Source organism: Sylvia atricapilla, chromosome 4 (assembly GCF_009819655.1).
Source record: "Sylvia atricapilla isolate bSylAtr1 chromosome 4, bSylAtr1.pri, whole genome shotgun sequence".
In the NCBI taxonomy this organism is placed as follows: Eukaryota; Metazoa; Chordata; class Aves; order Passeriformes; family Sylviidae; genus Sylvia; species Sylvia atricapilla.
In genome coordinates, this window is record NC_089143.1 from 59,461,292 (window position 1) to 59,483,051 (window position 21,760).

At 41.8% G+C, this 21,760-nt stretch overlaps 1 protein-coding gene across 3 annotated transcripts in view; it reads right to left on the bottom strand.

Moving 5' to 3' along the window:
• Positions 1-12,178, bottom strand: part of DCLK2 (doublecortin like kinase 2) — an 85,334-nt gene extending 73,156 nt beyond the window's left edge. For all 3 annotated transcript variants that reach the window (XR_010743481.1, XM_066318058.1, XM_066318057.1), the window contains exon 1: positions 11,407-12,178. Coding sequence is in view for 2 of the 3 variants with exons in the window: in XM_066318058.1 (XP_066174155.1) it covers positions 11,407-11,821 (415 nt within the window). In the remaining variant the exon portion in view is untranslated. The remainder of the gene's footprint in view (positions 1-11,406) is intronic.
• Between the last annotated feature and the right edge of the window lie 9,582 nt (positions 12,179-21,760).

The window sequence follows — 21,760 nt, forward strand, 5'->3', positions numbered from 1 at the left end:
TTAAAAGCAAGACACTAAACTGCTTTCAAAGCCCTGAAGAATTACTGTGAGCTGAAAGACTTTCTTGTTTCTTTTCCAATACCAATTACACTGCTTTGTAATTTATCTTGTATTTAGACCTTCTTGAAAATCTACTTGCTGTACTTGAAAGAACACAGATTATAATTAAGCCAAGTTAACAATGATTTCGTTGGGGAAATTCTGGCAGCCAGTTTTGCCTCCACAAACATCACTGGGACTGTATTCCACTCAGGTACTAGGAAACTGGGGGGAGGTTCTGTGGATGCCACTGCCTTGCCTGTGCTCTTCCTCTTCACTCATCCCCATCATTCCTCCTAATTTCCATAGATCAAGTGGTGCACAAAACTAACGGATACAGACAAAACTAGACTCCTCCTCTTTCCCCCAAAAAATTAACTAAGAGAAAGGAGGTGCTTTCAGCACACAAACTCCTTGACAAAGAGCTGCATGCTGCACGCTAGCACAAATTTACAGGTAGGAGAAAAACACAAAACCAAACTCCACACAGCTTTGTCAGGACTGTGGTATCTAGAAGCTTATGCTGCCTCAGAACTACAAGCTAAACTGTAAGAAATCTCCAAGCAATCTGATTTTATCAAACCTAAGCAAGATATTGGATGAGATCACTTCAGAAAGTCCCTTTCAAACTACAGGATCCTATGATTTTAAAGATGTGCACAGTTCTCTTTCAGCAAATGTTTTCATCGTCTATCCTGTTATGGCAACACAGCATGAGATATTCAAGTTTTGTGGCAAAGAAAAGAATAGAAATAATAGAAAGCAATAGAAAGCAAATGTTTCCCCCTGTAAATCCTCTAACACTAGGTGCAAAGGACTATGCTTGTTTTATGAACAACTGCCAAAGTCACTGCTGCCAAATGACAGGCACCTCTACAAGCTGATAGCTCATACCAACAGGCTCACTAATTGTACCTGCTGATCATTTTGTTATTCTCCCCTCTCCAGGCACCCTCCTGCACGACACAGAACCCAGCACAGTGGAACTCCAGCCTAAGCACCACAGCTGCCTGCTCACTGCACTCAGCGGGACAGAAGAGGCAAAATCAGAAGGGTAAAATAAAACTCTTGGATTGAGATAGAGACAGTTTGACAGGGAAAAAGCTGCAGGGGGAAGCAAAGCCAAACGAGGAATTTGTGCACCACTTCCCAAGGACAGGCTGGTGTTCTGCCATCTCCAGGAAAGCCAGGTTCCATGATGGCAATGGTGGCTTGGGACCACACGTTGTAACTCTGAACATTCCCCCTCTTCCTTCTTCTTCCCCCAGATTCATAAGCTCAGCATGATGTCATATGGTCTGGAATCCCACCTGGGCCAGTTGGGGTCAGCTGTCCCAGCTGTGTCACCTCCCAGCTTCATTCTCTCCCAGCCCACTCACTGGTGGGATGGTGTGAGAAGCCAAAAAGGTCTTGGCTGGGTGTGAGCCCTGCTCAGCAGTAACAAAAACATCCCCTGCTTCAAAAACAAACACAAAACAGACCCAAAGCAGCCACCACTAAGAAAATTAACTCGATCCCAGCCAAAACCAGCACAAACTCTTAGGACGGTCTGTCCAGGTGTGTGCAAAAGAGTTTTAAATAAATTCAGAGAACTACCTCAAAATTCACCATCATTGTGCATGTTCAGAATTATCCTTTCTGACTCAAAACCAATGCACTTCCCAGACCATTAAAAAAAACCCCAATAAATGCACACCAGGTAATTCAAAATTAAATCTCAGGGCTGAAATTTAAATCAACAAAGTTTAAAACAATAAATAAAAATTGAAGCTACTTAGAAACAGTCTCAACCTTGAAGTAAATTAATTGCTTTACATAAAGTAAAGGCAGAGGACAAAGGTTCCTTTGCTCAAGGATTTATCATAGAGTTTCAACAGGCATGCTGGCTTTGTCTTTTACAGACTCATAATCATAATTACAGCATCTTTGTGCTAACATGGAATGTGATCTATTATCTGTCACAGCTGTACTACAGCACCCTACAGCACAGCAGAAATAGTACTTTTATAAAATTTTCAGTCAATATTCATCCAAAAGGATCTGTATTTCTTTAAAATAGCAGCGTAAAATTTTCTGTCTCCTACTGCTCCCCTTGCTTGATATATTAATAAAGTAATTTCTTGATTATCTCAAATTGTTGTGATGCAGATTTCTTCTTGTTACTTCTTTTCCTTTAAGCAGAGGCCATGGTAACAAAACTCAGGAATTGCTTTCAAGTTAAAACAATGTAATAACTTAAAAGAAAGAATTTCAAATTCTTTGCTTCAGCTGCATTTAGCCAAGCCTTAAACTGAAGCACAAACTATTCTAGCTTAAAAAAAAAAATGATGATAAAATCTGCCAAAAGGAATTGAAAAATTCTTATAGTTGGCAGATAGAGGAAAGTCTAATTACTTGAGAATGTAGTATATTACAGATTGTTTGAGAACATGGTATATTACAGATTGTTTAGCAAGTGTTTTACAGTCCATGCCTACTTTCATACACCAGACATATAAATAAAGTTAAGTAACACAAGTTTCACATGGAAAACAGATTTTACTAGTTCACCTGCAAGGCAGGCACATATGGCAAGACTAGAGCGAGGGCTGTAAGTGAGAAAACACTTTCGCTGAGTGATTCACTTGTTTCATGACTTAAAGACAAAGGATGAAGATTTGAAATTATTACTTAAATCTCTAATTATTTTACCACAGCCAGGACTTCACCCACAGTTTCTAAGCTCTATTTAAAAACTTGGAAAACACACACACACACAAAAACCCAAGAAAAAAAATAATTAGGAAACTAATTGCTTCTCTCTGGATAAAGAATGGTTTTCTAGGAATGAGTTAAACATTCATTTGTTTGACAGGTGTATACAATTCACTGCTTATCAGATGAAAATATGTAAGGAGAAAAATGGCGGGGGTAACTTATATCACACCTATAAAGTTAACTCCAGGAAACTTTCCTACAGAATGATGTAATTAAAAAGCACGCCTGAGACAAAAACCATCCCTAGATAAGCAAGGATTAATAAAGGTGTGCTACTGTTTAAATTATTTTAGCCATTCTTCAAAGTAGAAAATGCACTTATGTGTGTTGGTTTGAAAGAAATACCATGTCATTTTGTAGAAGTATTATCTCTTTTTTACATTAATTTTCTGTAGGTAAGAACCTGAAAATATATTTACACCATATATATACCATATTTGCTCACAGCTTTCACGTATGACCTGATTTTAAATCTGCCTGGGATTAATTCATATAAAAGTACACACTTCTGATAATCTCCACAATATTCCAGGAAACTAATATTTGTAAAATATATCACAAAATAATTGATTTTGAGGGGGTCTAGAAGGATTAAACTAATCAAATTGATTTCAAATGTTGTTGAAACTAACAAATACCTTTATAGTTAAAAATCACAAGCAAATAAATTTGACTGTTTCACTGACTGACTCGAATGAGATTTTTCATGTGAATAACCTAAATGCAAATCATGCCAAATATGAATAAAATATTTTCTGAGACTTTGGTGGTATTTTGATCAGGCTGTAGCTTTATTTTTTTTTTTCTTTTTGCATTTTTACTTCTACCAGCCCTAGGAAGTTGACACATCTCCAAAAAGAGGCATAAACAATGATCCAAATATTTACCCTGCTGATTTCAATATGGGCAATTTTTTGGTTTGAAGTCCCACTTTCCATTTATTATCTTGAAAGGTTTCAAAGCTAATGCATACTAGCTTTAACTAGCACAGAGTCATAGCAGCTACATTATGGAAAGTAAATACCAAGTCTTCAGCTTAAAACATTGGCATTAACATCAATCAGCTCCCCAGGTTTCAGACCAGAGCATGAGTTCAGTCTCTAACATTACACTGAGATGTACAGGTAAAGAAACACAAAGTAGGGTAATGAAACAGGAAGATCAATTAAGCATTGGTGGATTTTTTGTTTTGGTTTGGTTTTTTGTTTTGTTTTGGGTGGTTTTTTTGTTTTGTTTTGTTTTTTGTTGTTGTTGTTTTTGTGGGTTTTTGTTTGTTTGTTTGTTTTTATTTAAATGCAGAAAAAAAAGAAAGCAACAATTCCAGACATAGGTGACATCTGGGACTCTTGAGCCCAGCCAAACTATTCCACAGCAAAAAACTCAACCAGGCTGCAGAGCAATTTTGGCAGAAGTCTGAAACCTCCTTATAAGTTCACAGCACAATTTCAACAGAGTGTATGTGCCATCCATCCCATGAATCATGACACTACCCAGAGCAAGCTAAAAGTGCCAGCTCTTCCATGAAGAAATCCTGCTATCCCCAAAAACTCCTCAAATTGAACAAGTGCTTGCATAAAGGAGAATCATCTGTTGATATTTTGGGTCACAATATAATCAGCAAATGGCATGAGTCTACTTCTGATTTTCCAGGTCTTATTAACAGTAGAAAATCAGCTAGGAGACTTGGAACATTGCCTATTGACAAGGAAACATTACCTGCCTCTAAATAATTTAGCTGCACTGAATTAATAACCAGATGCACTATCCATGAAAAAAGCTGCTGTGTGAATGGTTTAAGAACAATGTGAAAGGATTCCAGTTTCAGACAGCCACCAAGTCTAAACACAACACCTGCCATTCCCTCAGAAGAGGAAAATATGGGTGATGAACACAGAGAGTGCAAAAAGAGAAAACAAGACTACAGTGGTCAGTCTGACTGACAAATAGCCATAGGTCATCAGCTGCCTAAATACTGGTTTGCTTTTTCAGAAACTCATCCACAAAGTTTTTCATTTGTCATCTATTTCTTTAACAGCAGTCCTCAGGAAATGTGCCTAGCTCACCCTTCAAGATAAAAATGCATATATTAATGAGAATAGGGTGTACACTTAGTAGATGAGGGGAAGGCTGTGGATGTGTCTATCCAGGATCTATCTAGACTTTAGTAAAGTGTCTGACACCATCTGCCACAGCATCCTCCTAGAAAAACTGGCTGCTTTCAGGCTGGTGGGTGGACTCTCCAATGGGTAAAATTCTGGCTGATGGCTGGGCCCAGAGAGCTGTGCAGAATGGAGATAAATCCAGCTGGCAGCTGGTCACCAGTGGTGCTCCCCAGGGCTCTGCTTTGGGCTGTCCTGTTTGACCTCTCCATGGATGGTCTGGACACGGGGATGGAGGGCACCCTCAGGGACTGTGCAGGACACTGAGCTGGGTGGAAGTGCTGGTGTGCTCAAGGCTCTGCTGGAGACCTGGACAGACTCCATCAGTGGGCTGAGGACACAACTGCGGGAGGCTCAAGAAGGTGAAGTGTCAGGTTCTGCCCCTGAGCCATGCAATGACACGGGCTGGGTGAGGAGTGGCTTGGGACAGAAAGGGACACCTGGGCTGCTGGCTGACAGCGGCTGAACCTGGGCCAGAGTGTGCCCACGAGGCCAAGAGGGCCAGTGGCACCCTGGCCTGGATCAGCCAGCAGGACAGGGAAGTGGCTGTTCCCTGTCACACCTGAGTGCTGCATGCAGTTCCAGACCCCTCACTTCAAAAAAGACATGGAGGTGCTGCAGCATGTCCAGAGAAGGGAAACAAGGCCCATGAAGGGTCTAGAAAACATGTCTGATGGCCGGGGGAGCTAGGTTTGTTCAGTCAGGAGAAGAGTAGGCTCAGGGAAGACTTCATGGCTGTCTACAACTCCTGAAAGGAGGTGGAGGGAGATGGGGTCATCTCTTCTGCCATGCCTGCACTGAGAGGAATAGAGGAAGTGGCCTTAGGCTGAGACAAGGAAAATTCAGATGAGATATTAGAAAAAATCTTTTCACTGTTCAGTGGTTAGACATCAGAATAGGTCGAGATGGTGGAGTTGCCATCGTGCAGGTGCTTAGGAGGCATTTGGATCTGGTGATATGGTGAAATGGTTCAGGGGTAACAGTGGCAGTGATGGGTGGATGGTTGGACTGGATGATCTCAAAAGTCTCTTTCAGCCCTGATTATTTTACACCTTTACATGAACTATTCTAAATTCAGCCATGCAATACTTGGTACTAATAAAAAAAAGTAGGACGCATCCTGCCCTTTAGCACCTCAAGTGTGATATGTGCAATTTTGAAGGAACACAGCTGCCTGACCATTTGGGGTTCTTCACAGCACAAGCTTTGTGAGCCAAACCTCACTGCTAGGCATTTAACCAATAACCTAGAAATATTCAGACTTTTTGTCCTTAAAAAATAGAAACTACTAAAGAAATACTTACAGATATTTATTTTTCCCTAGCATTAGGCTAGAAACCAACTATGCCACATAGTGAGTAACAAAAGGAATTAATTAAGTGTGCAGCACTCAAAAATCTTCAGCAGGGTTATTTTAAACAAAAGTCTCTGTATAACGTTTTCTGGCTTGCTTTTTGCAAGGTTAATAAGCACTACCTCCTGAAAGTCATATAGAGGATCACTTTTTAAATGGCACTCTGCATAACAGAGAATGATATAGCTGTCAGGTAAAAACATCCCCAGAGAAGGAAAACAGTTTCCATATTTTTAAAGCATGTGTTCCCTGTGAATCCCACAGGACAGGGCAGGTCTCTAGATAGGTGTCACCCACTCACCTTTTGTTCCTTGGCTACTTTGGGTGCAACTCTTTAGCTTCAAATGCACCAAAAGCTGTTTATTTAGTACAGCAAGGTAGTTATTAGGGCTACTGACCTTCTTTCTAAGTTTAGGAAACACAGCAGAGTACCCTTTCCATGTTCTGTAACACAAAGCCAAGCAGATTTCCGGAACAGCGTATTTACAGCGTATATGACTGACCTAAAAATAAAACAACCCCTTTTACCAAGGATTGGGTTATTTTAATTTCTCTTTCCTTCCTTACTTTGAGCAACTTCCCTCCTCATCAGTTTCTTACAATTCACTTTCATATCACCTTTAATTGCCCCGTGTGAGTCACAAATCTTTCCTCATCTACAGCATCTACTCAGAGTTCCACATGCACTTTTTAAAACCTGGGATAACAACCAGGATTTCAGTAGATGACTAATTGCTTCTAGTTCTCTTTTGATTTTATTTAGACATGAAGAGGTGCAGATTACAGCTTCCTACAGGCTTTCACAGAATCACTGAACAGCTAAAGTTGGAAGAGACCTCTGGAAGTTCAAGCCCCTGTGCAGGCAGAGTAAAAGCCCCCAGAAGACACTCAATGCCACCTGGTATCAAGCACAGCTGACCTCATGTGCCTTCTCCACAGGAAGTAAACAACCCTTTTCAGGTAAACTAGAATTTCTCCATCCCTGAAACTAGGAGATGGATGGTGGTGGAACTATTTTATTTTACTTGGATGGGAAGTTAACTAAGAATTACATCCACATTTCACATCCACACCCCATTGCTCCAGAACTGTGTCACTACAGTGATTTGAACACATATCTGGAAGAATATATTTTTGGTGTTTTTTAATCCTTCTTTATTATTCCTTTTTTACCCTTCTTTGTTCTGCTTGCTACATTTGCCTTTTTTTTTTTTTTAAGCATTACAGCTTCTGGCTTTAGCACAGGAGGGTAATCATACCTTTTGGAACTAGCAAAAATACAAGCTGCCTACTTGGTATTACCATCTGCTTGCCCTGACAAGAGAAAAGATATTATTGACCTAATACAACAGTGCACACCAACTAAAATCACAGGTACTTTATGCAGGATTAAAATGCAATATGCAGTAACAACAATGGTCTAAGCCAGAAAAAACTTGGATTGTTCAACACCTCATTTCAAAACACATTCTCTTACTCTGTATTAATGAGGCAAAGCTCATTCCTATAAATCAAATACTGCCCTGTACTGTGTGTCCTGTGCAGAACCTTCCTACCTCCTGCCCAAAGACATCCCTGTTGACTGTGAGCACACCCAGGCAGATAAAACTACTGACGTTTTATAAAGGACTGTATTAATGAAGCATTGTTGAACAAAGACTCTCAGCCATTTTTCCAGGGAACTAGAAGGATTCCCTTTAGATGCATTGATCAACAGAACTGCTCTTTCCAGGAGTAAAGTCTACGCTTGCTTTCATCTCCCAAAATCCAACAACAACTCCCTGCTCTGTGGCAGACCTTCACAATCGGGATTCTCCACATCCTTCATTAACAAGACAATGAAAGCAAAGAGGCAGAGCATGACCAACATCCACATAAAACACATAGCTCAGGACCAAAGAGCTGCACAGTTCTTTTACCACGGTGTCATGGCTTTAGGAAGCCTGCATTTTCAAGGGAAACTGAAGGAAATTGGCAGACACTTGAATAGCTAACTCTGGTAGAAAATAAAAATTAATCTACTATTCAATTTTTGATATTGAAGGGCAAGTATAAAATTACACGTGGAATATCATATTCTAAAGTAAAAAGTAGTGTTATGTGTGAGAGTAAAGCTGGAAGAAGGAAAACTATAAGAAAGTCATAATCGTCCCAGCCCCCACCTCCTCTCTGGATCTGCCTGCTCAAATAGATCAGGAGCAGACAATGAAATTCTTCCCTCCTCCTATTCTAAGAAAACAGTGAAAACTGTCAAACTCGTGAGCCATAATGTTTCCTAATCTACACAGGCTGAGAATATAAATTATATTTGCCTCAGGCTGGTCCAGCAGAGCATGCTTTTTTGATTGTCATATCCAGTTAAGAAAAGCAATATGCTTCATAAAATGGAGCTTCTATTTTTGACTAATAAATATGATCTGGTCCAATTTTTAACTGGCTCAACCCATAACAGCAATATTTCATTTTCTAGTGCTTTTTCTCTTAAAATGACAAACAGTAAAGAAGATTGCCAAATACAGCCAAACTCAAAAAACCCCCACATTTATCAGTGACACAACTCAGGTCATTGTGGTACAGAATTGGATGTTGCCAGCTTTTATATCCCAGATAGATAAATAGCAAATAAGCCTTAAAGCGCTTGCCCTGTACTGGGACACGTCACTGTCCAAGAGCCAAACACACAGGCTGGAGCTGAGGGAAGTTTAATGCAGATCTTGCTGGCTTGGCGAGGTTTGCTGAGCACTCACCTTCTGCTCACTGCAGAGATCTGCCACTAGTGAACCTGAACTGCTGTGACTCCATGTCCCAGTTCAGGAGCACTGGGAAGGTGCCAGGAGAGCAGCGAGCTCGGTACTGCATCACGCAGCCATGGCCCGTCTGGTGCTCAGCCTGTGGCTGGCACACACTACAGCACTTCAGTTCTGTTTTCCTCTCTGAAAATACTAAAAAAGCAATACAGCAAACTACCATTCAAAACTGCTTCTGCTGCTTCTGCAGTTCAAGCTTTAGGTCAACACCAATGTTGGAGAATTTACTCAAGAACAGGAATTCAAGCTTGCTGTGGTATAACCGCGAGAAATGAAGAAAATGAACGCAAATCAAATCTCTTCCAGCCCCTCAAGAACAATACAACTGGCAAAACCCTCAAGGAATTTCAAGGAATGATAAATTCACTACTCATCTGCTGTCCTTTCCTTCCTATATACACTTTTCTTTCTCTGTGGGGTGATTAGTTTTATACTGGTGAAGTTTTTAGCATGCTAACTGGAGAACATACTAATCCAATTATGAGGCTATAGGCTTTTCTTAATATTCCTGAGAGCTGTACTGGTCATGGATAGATGACTAAGTACTTGGATTCTTTTTTCCCCCTTTTATTTCACTGAGAAAGCATGGAAGTGGCATTTGACTGTGACATTTATTTTGCTTTATTCTTCCAGTGAAGAGCCACGACAAAGGTTATGCTTTCAATGAGTATTTGAAGAGACAAAGAGTAAGTTTTGCTTTCAGTTATTAATTTATAGTTGTAAGAGTATATACTGCTTTCCAGCAAGTAATTCTGTCTTTGTTTTAAGTCATAAAAGCTTAATATCATTTCTGCTGCAACATTTCAAAAGTCACCCCACGTTATTGCTAGTTTCATCTCCTTTCCCTTCTGTGACCACTTCAGCAAATCATATTTTGTTAGGGTATCTCTAACCACCAAATTATGAAAGTGTGGTTGGTTTTGGTTTTTTTTTTTTTTTTTAACTTTCTTAATTTCTTTTATCACCACATGGCCAACATTTCACTCTACAACCACTTCATATTTCCTCAGTTGTCACTGTAAAACAGCCTATAGTAGATCACTGAAGTCCCTAGCACTATGGTACTATCAGGAAGTGCCCTTCCATGCACATCTTTTTTGAGGGAGGCCCATTTGGCACAGCAAATTCTGTAGTCCCCCCAACCCTTTCTCTTTCATGTTGTGAACCAGCTGGTTCCAAACTCCCAGTTGCCCTCACTGGTGGATTAGATAAAGGTCTTCAGGTTCCCTTTTCCTATCCAGTTCTCCAGGTGTGATTCAGCACTGCTTTGAAAAGGAAAGCTTCCAAACCAAAGCTCAAAGGACAGGCAGCTGAAAAGCCCAGGAAGCATTGGAAGGCCTACAAAAAACCCGAGTTCTTCATTAATGCCAACCAGCTACACCTGGCACACAGAGTCACAGGGTGTAACACAGCTGTGGCTGATGTATTAGATACCTGAGAACAACCATCAAGTGCAAATTCATTAACAAACTTCTCAGCATGCACAACATAACCTGTGCGTTTGGGAAGCCGGCAATGCTGAACTTAAACCGTGAAAAGACTGGGGCATTCTGCTCCTCATTCTGATAATTACCACTCCCCACAAACAAGGGGCATATGTGTCACTCACAAAACGATACTTCTGGCCTCATTTTGAGACAGTCAAATGCTGCTCTGCTCAGATTTGCAAGGTCTGCATAATCTTAGCAGCTAAGTCCCATTATGAAAAGCTACTTAGGAACAACTCTGAAATACATCTGATTCGATAACATGCTTTTGAAAGTCAGGCAAGGTAGATAATTCCCTCTGTTGATATGCACTCTGATCACATTTGAAACTAGGACTTTACACCTGTTAGTTTTAATAAGTGGTAGGATATAGATACCCTTTTTTGCAGCACTGGGGCTTCCTCTCTGAAGGCTGAAGCCACTGTGAGTCAACAATGACACTCAGAGAACCAAATTACAGCATTTCCCTCTCTTGCAAATGGAAGGTAACCAAGAACTTCACAGCTCTTGCGGATGAAAAGAGCACCTGCTGCTTAACTACCACTTGAGTCAAGCGCAGCACACGCAGATGGCAGCACCCGGGGTGACACAAGTGGATGGTCCACACCGGGAAAACGAGGCCCTACCGCCCCCCACAGCCGCGGGCAACCCCGGCCACTCGCCCTCACTGGCTCTGTGGCCGCCAGTTCCCAGCAAGGCGACCTCTCTTTGATCCGGGTAGCCACCGGGAAGCTCACCCCAGGGAGCGCCCGCAACCCACCACACCACCGCGTCCCTCCAGCCGGAATTGACATCCCCCTCACCTTCCACCAGCTCGTCCAGGCTGGTGAGCTTCTTGCTGCCATCGATGGTGTAGATGGTGCGGACCCCCTGGGGCAGGTTCACGTTGTCCGACAGGGAGCGGGTGAGCTCCACCAGGAGGGCGTCGAAGGAGCGGAAGCGGTCGGGGGAGATGGCGTACACCAAGCCCTTGAAGTACCTGTCCCCGTTGCGGTAGAAGCGGGCTTTGCGCGCCTTCTTCTCGGAGCTGAGCGCCTGCAGGGTGCGGGTGCGGTAGAGGCTGCAGTGCGCGCTGTGCGCCGGGCTGGGCACCAGCCCATTGCCCCGCGGCCCCGCGCCGCCGCCCGCCCCGGAGCCTCCGCGCCGCGGCCCGGACCGCTGCTGCCGCTTGTCCCGCTCCTCGAAGTGCTCCAGCTCGATGCTCCGGCTGCTCGCCATGGGGAGCCGCCCGCCCGCCCTCCCGGCTCCGCTACGGGCCGCTACGCCTGCCCGCCGCTCTCGGGAACGCTCGGGCCGCCTAACAGAGCATCGCGCCCGGCCGCTGTGGCCGGGAGGGCTGCGGCTGAGCGCGGCGCCCGACCTGCCCCGCCAGCGCAGCGCCGGCCCCGCCGCTACCCGCTGCTGCGCCCGCGGCCGCGCACAAAAGCATCCCTCAGGGCCGAGCGCCGCGCCCCCCGGCTACGGGCGATGCCGGGGGCCGAGCGAGAGGCTCGCAGGAGCCCCGCGGCCGCGCCCCCGCGCCGTGCCCATGCGGGCTCGCACAATGCGCGGGTGCGCTGCTCAGCCCCTTCCCCGCGCTGGCTCCGCTCCGGCGGGGAGCGGCACAGCCCCCGGGTGCCCGGCGGGGAGGCAGCGGCTCCGGCGGCCCGGCCGTGCGGCGCGGCGGAGCGGAGGGGAACCGGAGCGGAGCGGGCGGGGCTCCTGGCGGCCGGGCGGGCGGAGGCGGTGCCAGCTCGGATCCCGGCCGGCGGGGGCGGGAGCGGCCGTGGGAAGGGTGGGCGAGGCGGCTGGCGGGGAGCGGGAGGGGGTTCTTCTAGGAAAGGGGGGTTTAGAGGCGCAGTTTTCCCCTAGAGGTAGCGCTGCCCTTGTGGTGGGCGTCCAAGGGCTCCCCGCCCCTCAGGCGCACCCGCGGAGCTGCCCGCCAGCCCTGTCCCTGATGTACGTGCCTCAGTCACTGCGATAAAAGGCTAAAAATGCTCCTTCTGTACGGCCTGCAGCATAAAATACGTCCCGCGGTGCAGAAAACTACGAGTCCTTGTCGTTTGTTGGCGGAACTGCTTTAAAGGGCATGTAGCGATAGGACACGGGGGAATAAATTCAAAGCGAGATTGGGTGTAGATTGGATATTGGGACGAAATTCTTCCACGTAAGGGTGGTGAGGCACGGGCACAGGTTGCCCGGAGAAGCTGTGGCTGCCCCATCCCTGGAGGTGTTCCAGGCCTGGCTGAGCAGCTCTGAGCAAGCTGATCCAGTGAAAGGCATCCCTTCCCATGGCAGAGGGGTCAGAACCACATCCTCGCTGAGGTCCCTTCCAACCCGAACCATTCTGTGATTCTATGGTTTTCCTTTTGCATTTGCCACCACCTCTCCCTGAGGACTCAAATAAACCCATTCACACAGCCTAAAACTCCTAAATGTGCTGCAGCCCACCTTTCATATTTTCCCCAGGCATCTTCTCAATGCTCCTGAGGTTGCTCAAGCCAAATTCACTTTTCACAGAGATAGCCAACAAGTGCGCTGAAATGAATGCAATTTCAACTTTTCTCCAACTCATTTTCAACCATCACAGAATTTTTTTTTTTTTTTGCACAATGAGAATGTAAAAAAATGTAAAAGCTTTTACAATGTGCATGTTTTCATTTTTTTAAGGTCTTTTTCATTGGGAAGTTGCAGTTATGTCATTACAGGTGACCACAGTTTGTGCTCTTCTGTCCGATATTCTTTGCCACACTTCTGATGGATTTATCATTTTACTCTTTTTATGTTTTGAAATGCCAATAAAATCGAGCACTTTCTCACCGTTATTACTGGGTTTTTTTACGAAGTAGATTAAACATCTATCTACAACATTCTAAAGACGATACATAGAAAAAACACCAGTGAAAATCACTTGTTAATAAAGTGCCAACTTCTGTGATGCCTGAAAACCTCCACAACCAAAAAGAAGTGATAAACTATGGAGCTGGATTATCTCCTCTGGTGGTAAAATCAACAAAAGGAACTGAATGAGAAGGGATTTTGTTACAGTCAGGGCATGAATACACTTGCTAAGATTAGACACGCAGGTCTTGCCTGGGAACCAGGACCTAGAAGCCACAAAACAGTGTGGACCAACTTTGTAGACTGCCTTTGATACCTAGTTTCTAGTGCTGATTACAGGCAAAGTTACACAGACAAAATTCAAGCTCAGGTGGGTGACTTTGTTCCAAAGTGAGTGGGACTCAGCTGCAAAGTTATATTTTTTTTCTAAATGGTGCTACACTGCACGGGCGTGTCTGGCCTTTGCAGAATATGTCACATTTCTTAGTTCAAACCTCAGCTGGAGGTTCTTTGGACTAACCTTTTTCCATTTGCTCAGAAGCAGGTCACAGAAGACCACAGCCTCTGGTAAAGTGAAGCTAAAAGGGAATTCTCCAGCTTTGACTGAGAAAACTCTCTCTCCTCAAAGTGAATTTCCCCGTTAATTTCAAAGTCTGTAGAGCAACTGTGTTTTACAAAGTATATAAACATGAAATGAACTTCTGGTCTGTAAACTAAACTACTTCTGTATTAAGAGGCTATTGACAGAGAGGCTGACATGGTCCTACAACTTTTGGTTTTTTTTTTTTTTTTTTTTTTTTTTTTGGTTCTACTCAGATGTGATGTGTATCTTTAATAAGCTCTGTAAGCCCCTGTTGAGGATGGTCCACAGTGCTTCCATCGGTGTGTATGCTTTGCCTTCTCCTTGCCACCTTATTACCCCTACAGAGTTATCTGTAGTCAAACAGATGTTTTAAAAGGCTTTCCAAGATGACTAATATAATATAACCCCAAAACAACCCCATTTGCACCTGAAGGACGTTTGCTGTTACACTTTAGAAAATGAATGAGGTTAATATGCAGTCCTATATGGAAGTGACCTATGCATTCACATTGTCTTCTTCCAAAATAGGGTTGACAAATTAGCAGCTCACTTTACAGCAAGCAAGGTGACGTGTATGAATGATACCCTGCTTTATAGCCTGAATCTCCAGACACCATTAAAATGTGATCATCATTCATTCTTGTGATATTCTTATTCTGCAAATACACATTTCCTGTTTGAATAGAAAAGAGCTGGCAGTTCTCATGTCCACCTAATTAATCAGTTCTCTCACCTGAGTTTGCTTTGGTTTTTTCCCTTCTCTTTTATCATGGTCAGCATCATGAATTCTTGGTTGAAATCTCTTCCTGCATGTAGAAGTGCTCCTATGTGGTTTTGTTGCTTGGTTGGTTGTTCTAAATCAAGCATGGCCTGTGAGAAATTTCAGAAAGGAAACTAAGAAAAGTTTGTCATATGCAATGTCTTTTTTCCTTCTGTTACCTGAACTCTTTACCTTCCTGGTTGTAATCAGTGACACTGAAGTTACTTAGAACATTTAATAGGATTGAGAGGTGAGATTCAGTTCAGAATTAGAGTTTACAGAGATGAGATTCAGTTTCGGAATTAGAGTGGGCGGTTTTAGAAAAAAAAAGAAAATTATCTGGACTTTACATGTAGCCCATTGATTTCACCTTGAAAACAATAATACATAATGTTGCTAAAGAAGAAAAAAACCCACCATAAACTTGGGGTCTATTTACTGAAGATTTTATTTATGGAAAATATAATTTGAATAATTCAATAAGGAAATGTTTACTTGTAGCACTAAGGGTACCAAATATGAGTATTTAAGCAATTAGATGATTATTTGCAATGATTTTTTTTCAACCCAACAATGTTAAAATGCTTTTAAAATATTCATACAATAAAATTTCTCAGATCCCTGTGAGATTCTGTGTCCTACTTCATAGATGTATAAAATGGGAAACCAGAATTTTAAGCACCTTGACCAAGTAGCAGAGAAACATATCAGTGGAGGTGGAATAAGGAAGATCTTCAGTCCTTAGTGAGCCAGCTGTGCTCAGGTGGCCAAGAATGGATCAGCAATGGTGTGGCCAGCAGGAGCAGGGCTGGGATTGTCCCCCTGTACTCGGTGCTGCTGAGGCTGCACCCCAAATCCTGTGTCTGGTTGTGGGCCCCTCACTACAAGAAAAGAGCTTGAGGGGCTGCAGTGTGTCCAGAGAAGGGAAATGGGAGCTGGGAAAAGGTCTGGAGCACCAGTCCTGTGAGTGGCAGCTGAGGGTGTTCAGCCTGAAGAAAAGGAGGCTCAGGGGAGACCTCTCTGCCCCCCGAAAGGGGGTTATAGCCAAATGAAGGTCAGTCCCTCCTCCCAAGAAACCAGGGACAGGACAAGAGGAAATGCCCTCAAGTTGCACCAGGGAAGGTTTAGATTGGATATTAGGAAAAAATGCTCCACTGAAAGAGTAGTCAAGCTTTGGAAGAGGGAAGTGCTGCTGAGGGAAGTGGTGAAATTACCATTCCTGAAGGTATTTAAAAGATGTGTAAATGTGGCACTTGGGGGCATGGTTTAATGTTGCACTTGGCAGTGCTGGTTAGCAGTTAGACAGGATGATCTTAAGGGTCATTTCCAATCTAAAGAATTTTATGATTTCATAATCTCATTATGAAACTGTTCTTACATTAACACTTCTTGCTGAATGGGAATGTGAGTCTGAGTGTTGTTGAATATTAAATTATCTCTATACAACATAATGTATCACAGGGAAATGTCTAAGTCCAGGATCTGTAATAAGTCTGTGTGTGTATTTAAAAGGCCTCAGAATTATTGACCAGTTTTGATAGATTAGATGAAAATGCCACACAGAAGTTCAGTTACTTTTTAGATAACTTTGTACCCTTCCCAAAGGATACCTTTGTCTTTAATTGTCTTTAAGAATATTTCTGAATGTCTATTTAAAATTTTTGAAATTAGTAAAAAAACCAAATGAATAAAAACCACATAAAACCACTGTTGAACCTGAAGCACAAAAATGTAGAGAAGAAAAGACCCTCACATTATGTTCTATTTCAATTTGCTGTACCAAAGAAGACTCCAATATATCAAAACCTTTCCCAGCAAGGTCCTGGCAAAGGACTTTTAAAGTCTCCTCATAGTTGAGACTTCACATCAGTCAGCTGATCAGATGAGTGCTTTTTGCCTTCATAACCAGTAATTTTTTTTTTTTCTTCCAGATAAGTATCTTTCTGCAGAACATCTCTAGCACTTTGCATGTATTCCACAGAGACATCCCTGTCCCTCATCTAGGAATGCATGAGAGTGGGATGCTACCTCCACCCAGAGCAGCACGAATGAAGCTGTAAAATATTCGCAAAATAAGTAAATATATCATGCAAATCTACTTTTTATGCTGTAGTAAACATCTTGGAAGAGCTGGGATACCCTCCCAGCAGATTCCTTCTGAAGTCAACTGAGATCTCAGCCCTTTTGCACTCCAGTAAAATTCAGCTCCTGGTTATAACTGGTTGAGATAATGATCCTCTCCCACTCAAGCTGGATAAGAGATGGCCACATTAAAGAAATAGAGTATGGGGGGTTTTTTTATGATATAAATAAATGTCTAACTCTCTGTGCCTTTACTAGTGGATTACATAAAGGTCTCCAGACTCTTTTCTCATCAAACTCCCCAGGTGCGATTCAGCATTGTTTTGAAAAGGAATTTTTCCAAACCAAAGCTCAATGGATACACAGCTGAAAGCCTAAAAAGGAGGAGGCATTAGAACACCTACAAATTGTATGTCTTTGCTAATGAATCTACATTGCAAGATATTTGTGAACTTGCTTTTCCCCTAACAGTTCAAAGCTGTCATATTGACTTCTATGACTCATTTAGGCTTTGCAGATGGCAAATTTCATCTATCCAATACCTCTGTAATGAATAAAAATAGCTTAAAATTTATATAATTTGATGAGAAGGCAGGCATGATTTACAGACAAAGGAATCTTTTACTCATGCATTTTTATCTAGTATATTTAGAAAGAAGTCATAAGGGTTTTAAAAACATATCCATTACCTTTTTTGCTGCTAACTGAATAATCATTTTTGTATAATCATTAATAACTTTAATTCTGTTTGTTGCTGTTTCATTACAAGACATCAAATATCTACATTTTCAATAGAAATGGCTGTCTGGATAGTTACTGTAACTCTGGTTGAACAATCCATGATCCAGGATTAAATGGATCATTTAATCTGATGTTTTACTTAAAAGTATGATTATTCATATGGTATTAAAAATAGGAAAAACGTAGGAACTTGAAAAGACCCTGAAGAATCATGTTATTTCAAATGTTAAATAACTTATAAGGACAAGATTCCAGTAAACCTTTCAAAGATCACTGGCAACAATTTTTTTTATAGTGAATTACCACTATAATTAGAAATGAAAAATTAATGTGCTTTCTAAAACATCTACTTCAGCAAATATGTCTAAAGTAAACTGATGCCCCAAACCTGATGGAAATTAGATGGGAAAACAACAATGAAACAATGAAACCTACTCTGAAAAAAATTAGCTGCTAAAGGAATTTCTAAAAAATGTAATTTTATAATATGATGGTTACTGAAGCATAGCCAACTACATAGAATTCTCTCATCTACGCTCCTATTCCTTGATGGGTTTTTTCCACCCATCTGGGGCTGCTGCCCTTATTTGAATCCAATATTTGTAAATTTGAATCTGGGCAATGTTCTTGGTAGAATAATAACCCTCACCTCCAAAAATGTCATAGAGCATGAAGTTAAGATTGCATACTTAGGTTGCTTTGAGAACAAACCCATTGTGTAGTGTAGCTTTATTCTAATAAAGGCAATAAAACAACTGCAAGGAATGAAATGAGTAATAATTTTCCCCCTTGCTTTCTTCCTTGTCACAGTTGACTTCACTGGCTTCAGGGGCCTTTCCATCCAAGGAATGATTCCTTGTAAAACAGGAGGAGAATGTGCAAGTGTCATCTATTGATAATATGACCAAGATGCAAGAAAAGGTGAGGCACCACATTGGATCAGAGCAGTGAGTACAGCCATCAGCAAAAGGACAGAAGTTTTTTCAAGCCCACAAACCTCTTTCACATCCAGAAGGGTAGCAATACATTAGCACCATGTTGTTCTAAGAAAAATTACTTGAGCAATTAATTATGTTAATCAAAGTTAAAATCAGAGTGGCATATTAGCAAGAGAAAAGCAGCAGGTTTAGAAGCTTTGTGATACAGAGAGTAAAATAAGTGCTGCTTGTGGGAGGTAGGGACTGAATAAGGAACTGCCTTGGAAGGAAATCACTGGGTGTAAAAAAAGACCTGACTTTACATTGGATCTGTGAATTCCAATGCCTAGAAGAAATAGGAATTTCCTCCTTAGGTTTACTGGCTGGACCTGGTAACCCCCTTGAGGATTTTGAAAATCATAATTTATGCAGTAGAGAATGGTGATGCCGTGCAGAAATACCTTGAAGATTGCAGAAGTAGAATGACATGTAGAAGTAAGATGTAAAGTCATACATAAGGATTAGTTTTCACTCTGAGGGGGAGTAGATGGAGAAGAAAAGAAAGGAGGTAATGAACTGTTGATCAGAAATTATGGCTAAGCCACAAGAACAGCAAATGCAGCCTTTCAATTTCCTCTTCATCTGAAGATCATGAGGTGCAACATTCAATTAAAAAACAATGCATGAAGACTTTCAAAATAAGCAAATGCTGAATGCAGAATATTCTTTTGAAGAATAATTGAATTTCATTCATTTAAAAGTAAGCAAGCTATTATTTCTGCTCTGTTGATTTGTTTAGGGTGAGCATGGATGAGGATGCAGATCTCACTTTCAAAGCCTCTATAGGGGCCTTATCATTGTTGCTGCTTGGCTGTGGAAGTCCTGGACCATGGTGATATTTCCAGTGATAGACTTTAAAAAGTGTCAGAGCCCTTTCTTGTTTTGCACTGTACCACTACAGGGATGGTGATGCTCAGGAAGGGTTGCAGAAATTGCTGATGAGAATTTTGTAGCATTATTTATTGATCTGTCACCTAGCCAGCCAGGAGACTGAGTTGTGTCTCCTTAGAGTGTTTTCACTCCTTTTGCGCTAATATATGCTCTGCGCACATCACTAGAGACTGAGTTCAGCTTCGTGCTCTGGTGCCTTGTTTTAGAGAATTCTTGCATCTGAGGAAAAGTGTTTTTGTGGAGGTGAGAAATCAAACCCAATCCTGGCCTTCCAGGCTTGTGTGACTTTAGTCATTACAATGTGAATATTTGTGTGTGTACTGTCACATTTACTAGAGAATGGCATGCTGCTGTTGTGTTCCTAATTACCAGCAAATATTTTGGTTAACTTCAGGAAGATTATTTTGTCTGTTCATCAGGACAGTACCAAATGAAGTTGAGTCAAGAAGGTCAGCCCTTGTACAGGAAAGCAGGCACTTGGCTTTCATTTGATGAGAGTGTTGCTTTAGTTTTAAAAAGGAAATCAGATGCAGTTTTGTGAAAATCCTTAATCTCCTGTTCTTTCTCGATCAGTCATACTTTATTTGGCGTGTTTCTGTACTCTTTGTATCTCTGACAAGAAATCTATACATTTGACTTCTTGCTGCCAGCAAAACCATTTGCATTAGGAGAAGAATAATGTCTCTCAACTACTACAGCCAGCATGGTTTAAATCATGTGGGAGCTTTGCCAGATTGAACTTTTGGCCTTAATAAAATAATGAAGTGCTGCTTTGGGGCTTAATTTTTGACAGTAACCTTGTGAAAAATCACATTTATTTTCTCCAGATGACTTAGATTGAGACTATTGCTACCTTATGACTTCTTATTTTAATGCTTCCTTTAGGACTACTGATCCTGACAGGTCTGGAGAGAGGAGAATCTCATTTGTCAATAAATAAGGAGACCATGAGAAGTAAGTGGAAGAAATCTGGTGAGTTTCTTAAGTCCTTGAAAGTGAACAATTTGTGCAAAAACCAGTCCTGTTTCTTCCAGACAGGGCAGCAGTCTGTGCTGCTTTGCAAAGGGCTGGAAATAACAAAGAATTAAAGCATTTTCATAGAGATTGTCAAGTGCAGCCAACTCTTATTCTTGAGAAGGCAGAACCTTAAGCAAAATAATTTCAAGGTCAGTTGTGACTCAATTAGGAATAATTCTTATTTTTACTTCTAGCTGAGAGGCAGAGGAGATGAGGGTGGCACAGACGAAGGGGCGCAGAAGCTGACTGCTGACAAAAGAACAACTATGGCCACAGGCACAAAGTAACCTTGGGCTGCTCCAGAGTCCTCCATATATTTGCTGAGCCAGAATTTGGCACCAAAGTAATAATTTTGGAACTTTTCTTCCCCTTGAAGGAAAGTCAGATGCTGGGGTTTAATTGGGAATGAAGCCTTTGCAGAGAACTTAAGGGATTTTCAGTATGAACTTCCTCAAACCTCACAGATGGGAGATTTTAAATGCACTATAACCTTTTGGTTCTATGGAAGTAAGGAGAAGAAAACCATTCCCAGAATACTCAGTTTTAGCTCTTCCTTGTTTCTTTCCATTATAATAATGGATTAAGTGCCACAAGTACACTGAAAGGACTTAATGCTAAACCCAGAGAGGTTACAGTCCCAAGAATTTGTCTGGAGGGAGTGTGCCTGCAAAAGGTAATTCATCAACTGAACCACCCGACCCATGTGTTTGCAGAACAGGGACATAAATACTGCTGACAGACACAAACACTGCAATAAAGTGTCCTGAGAAGAGGTTTTTCCTAACCATTAAATATTTGGGGTTTTATTTTTATATTTTCCTAGAACATAGTCATTCCTATATTGTTCTCCTACCACATACAGAAAAACACTGGATAATTGAAGTACAAGGAAAACAAAAACCATTCACAGCTACTCAGTTGCAAACACAGAAGTGTTCCATGTGTTTTTCCCTCAGTGATGTAGGTCACTACATCTAGGCTATTGTGTAGGAGCCAGTGGTGAATTCTAATGGTGAGAAAAATCTATGAAAAAAAAAAAAAAAACCACAACCACCTTCCCAGGAACTTCTACTCTTTTCTAGTGGAGGTCTCTTAGGGAATGTGATAGCTCTTACAGGTCTTCATAAAAAAAAAAAAAAAAAAAAAAAAAAATACAAGAAAGAAAAAAAAAAAAGGAAGTTTTATCTTTATATATTTTCATATCTACACATGCACATATAGTGTCAGCGTGTGTTCTACTTTATAGAACAGCAACTGTAACACCTGGAAACGAGTAGTTAGCTAGA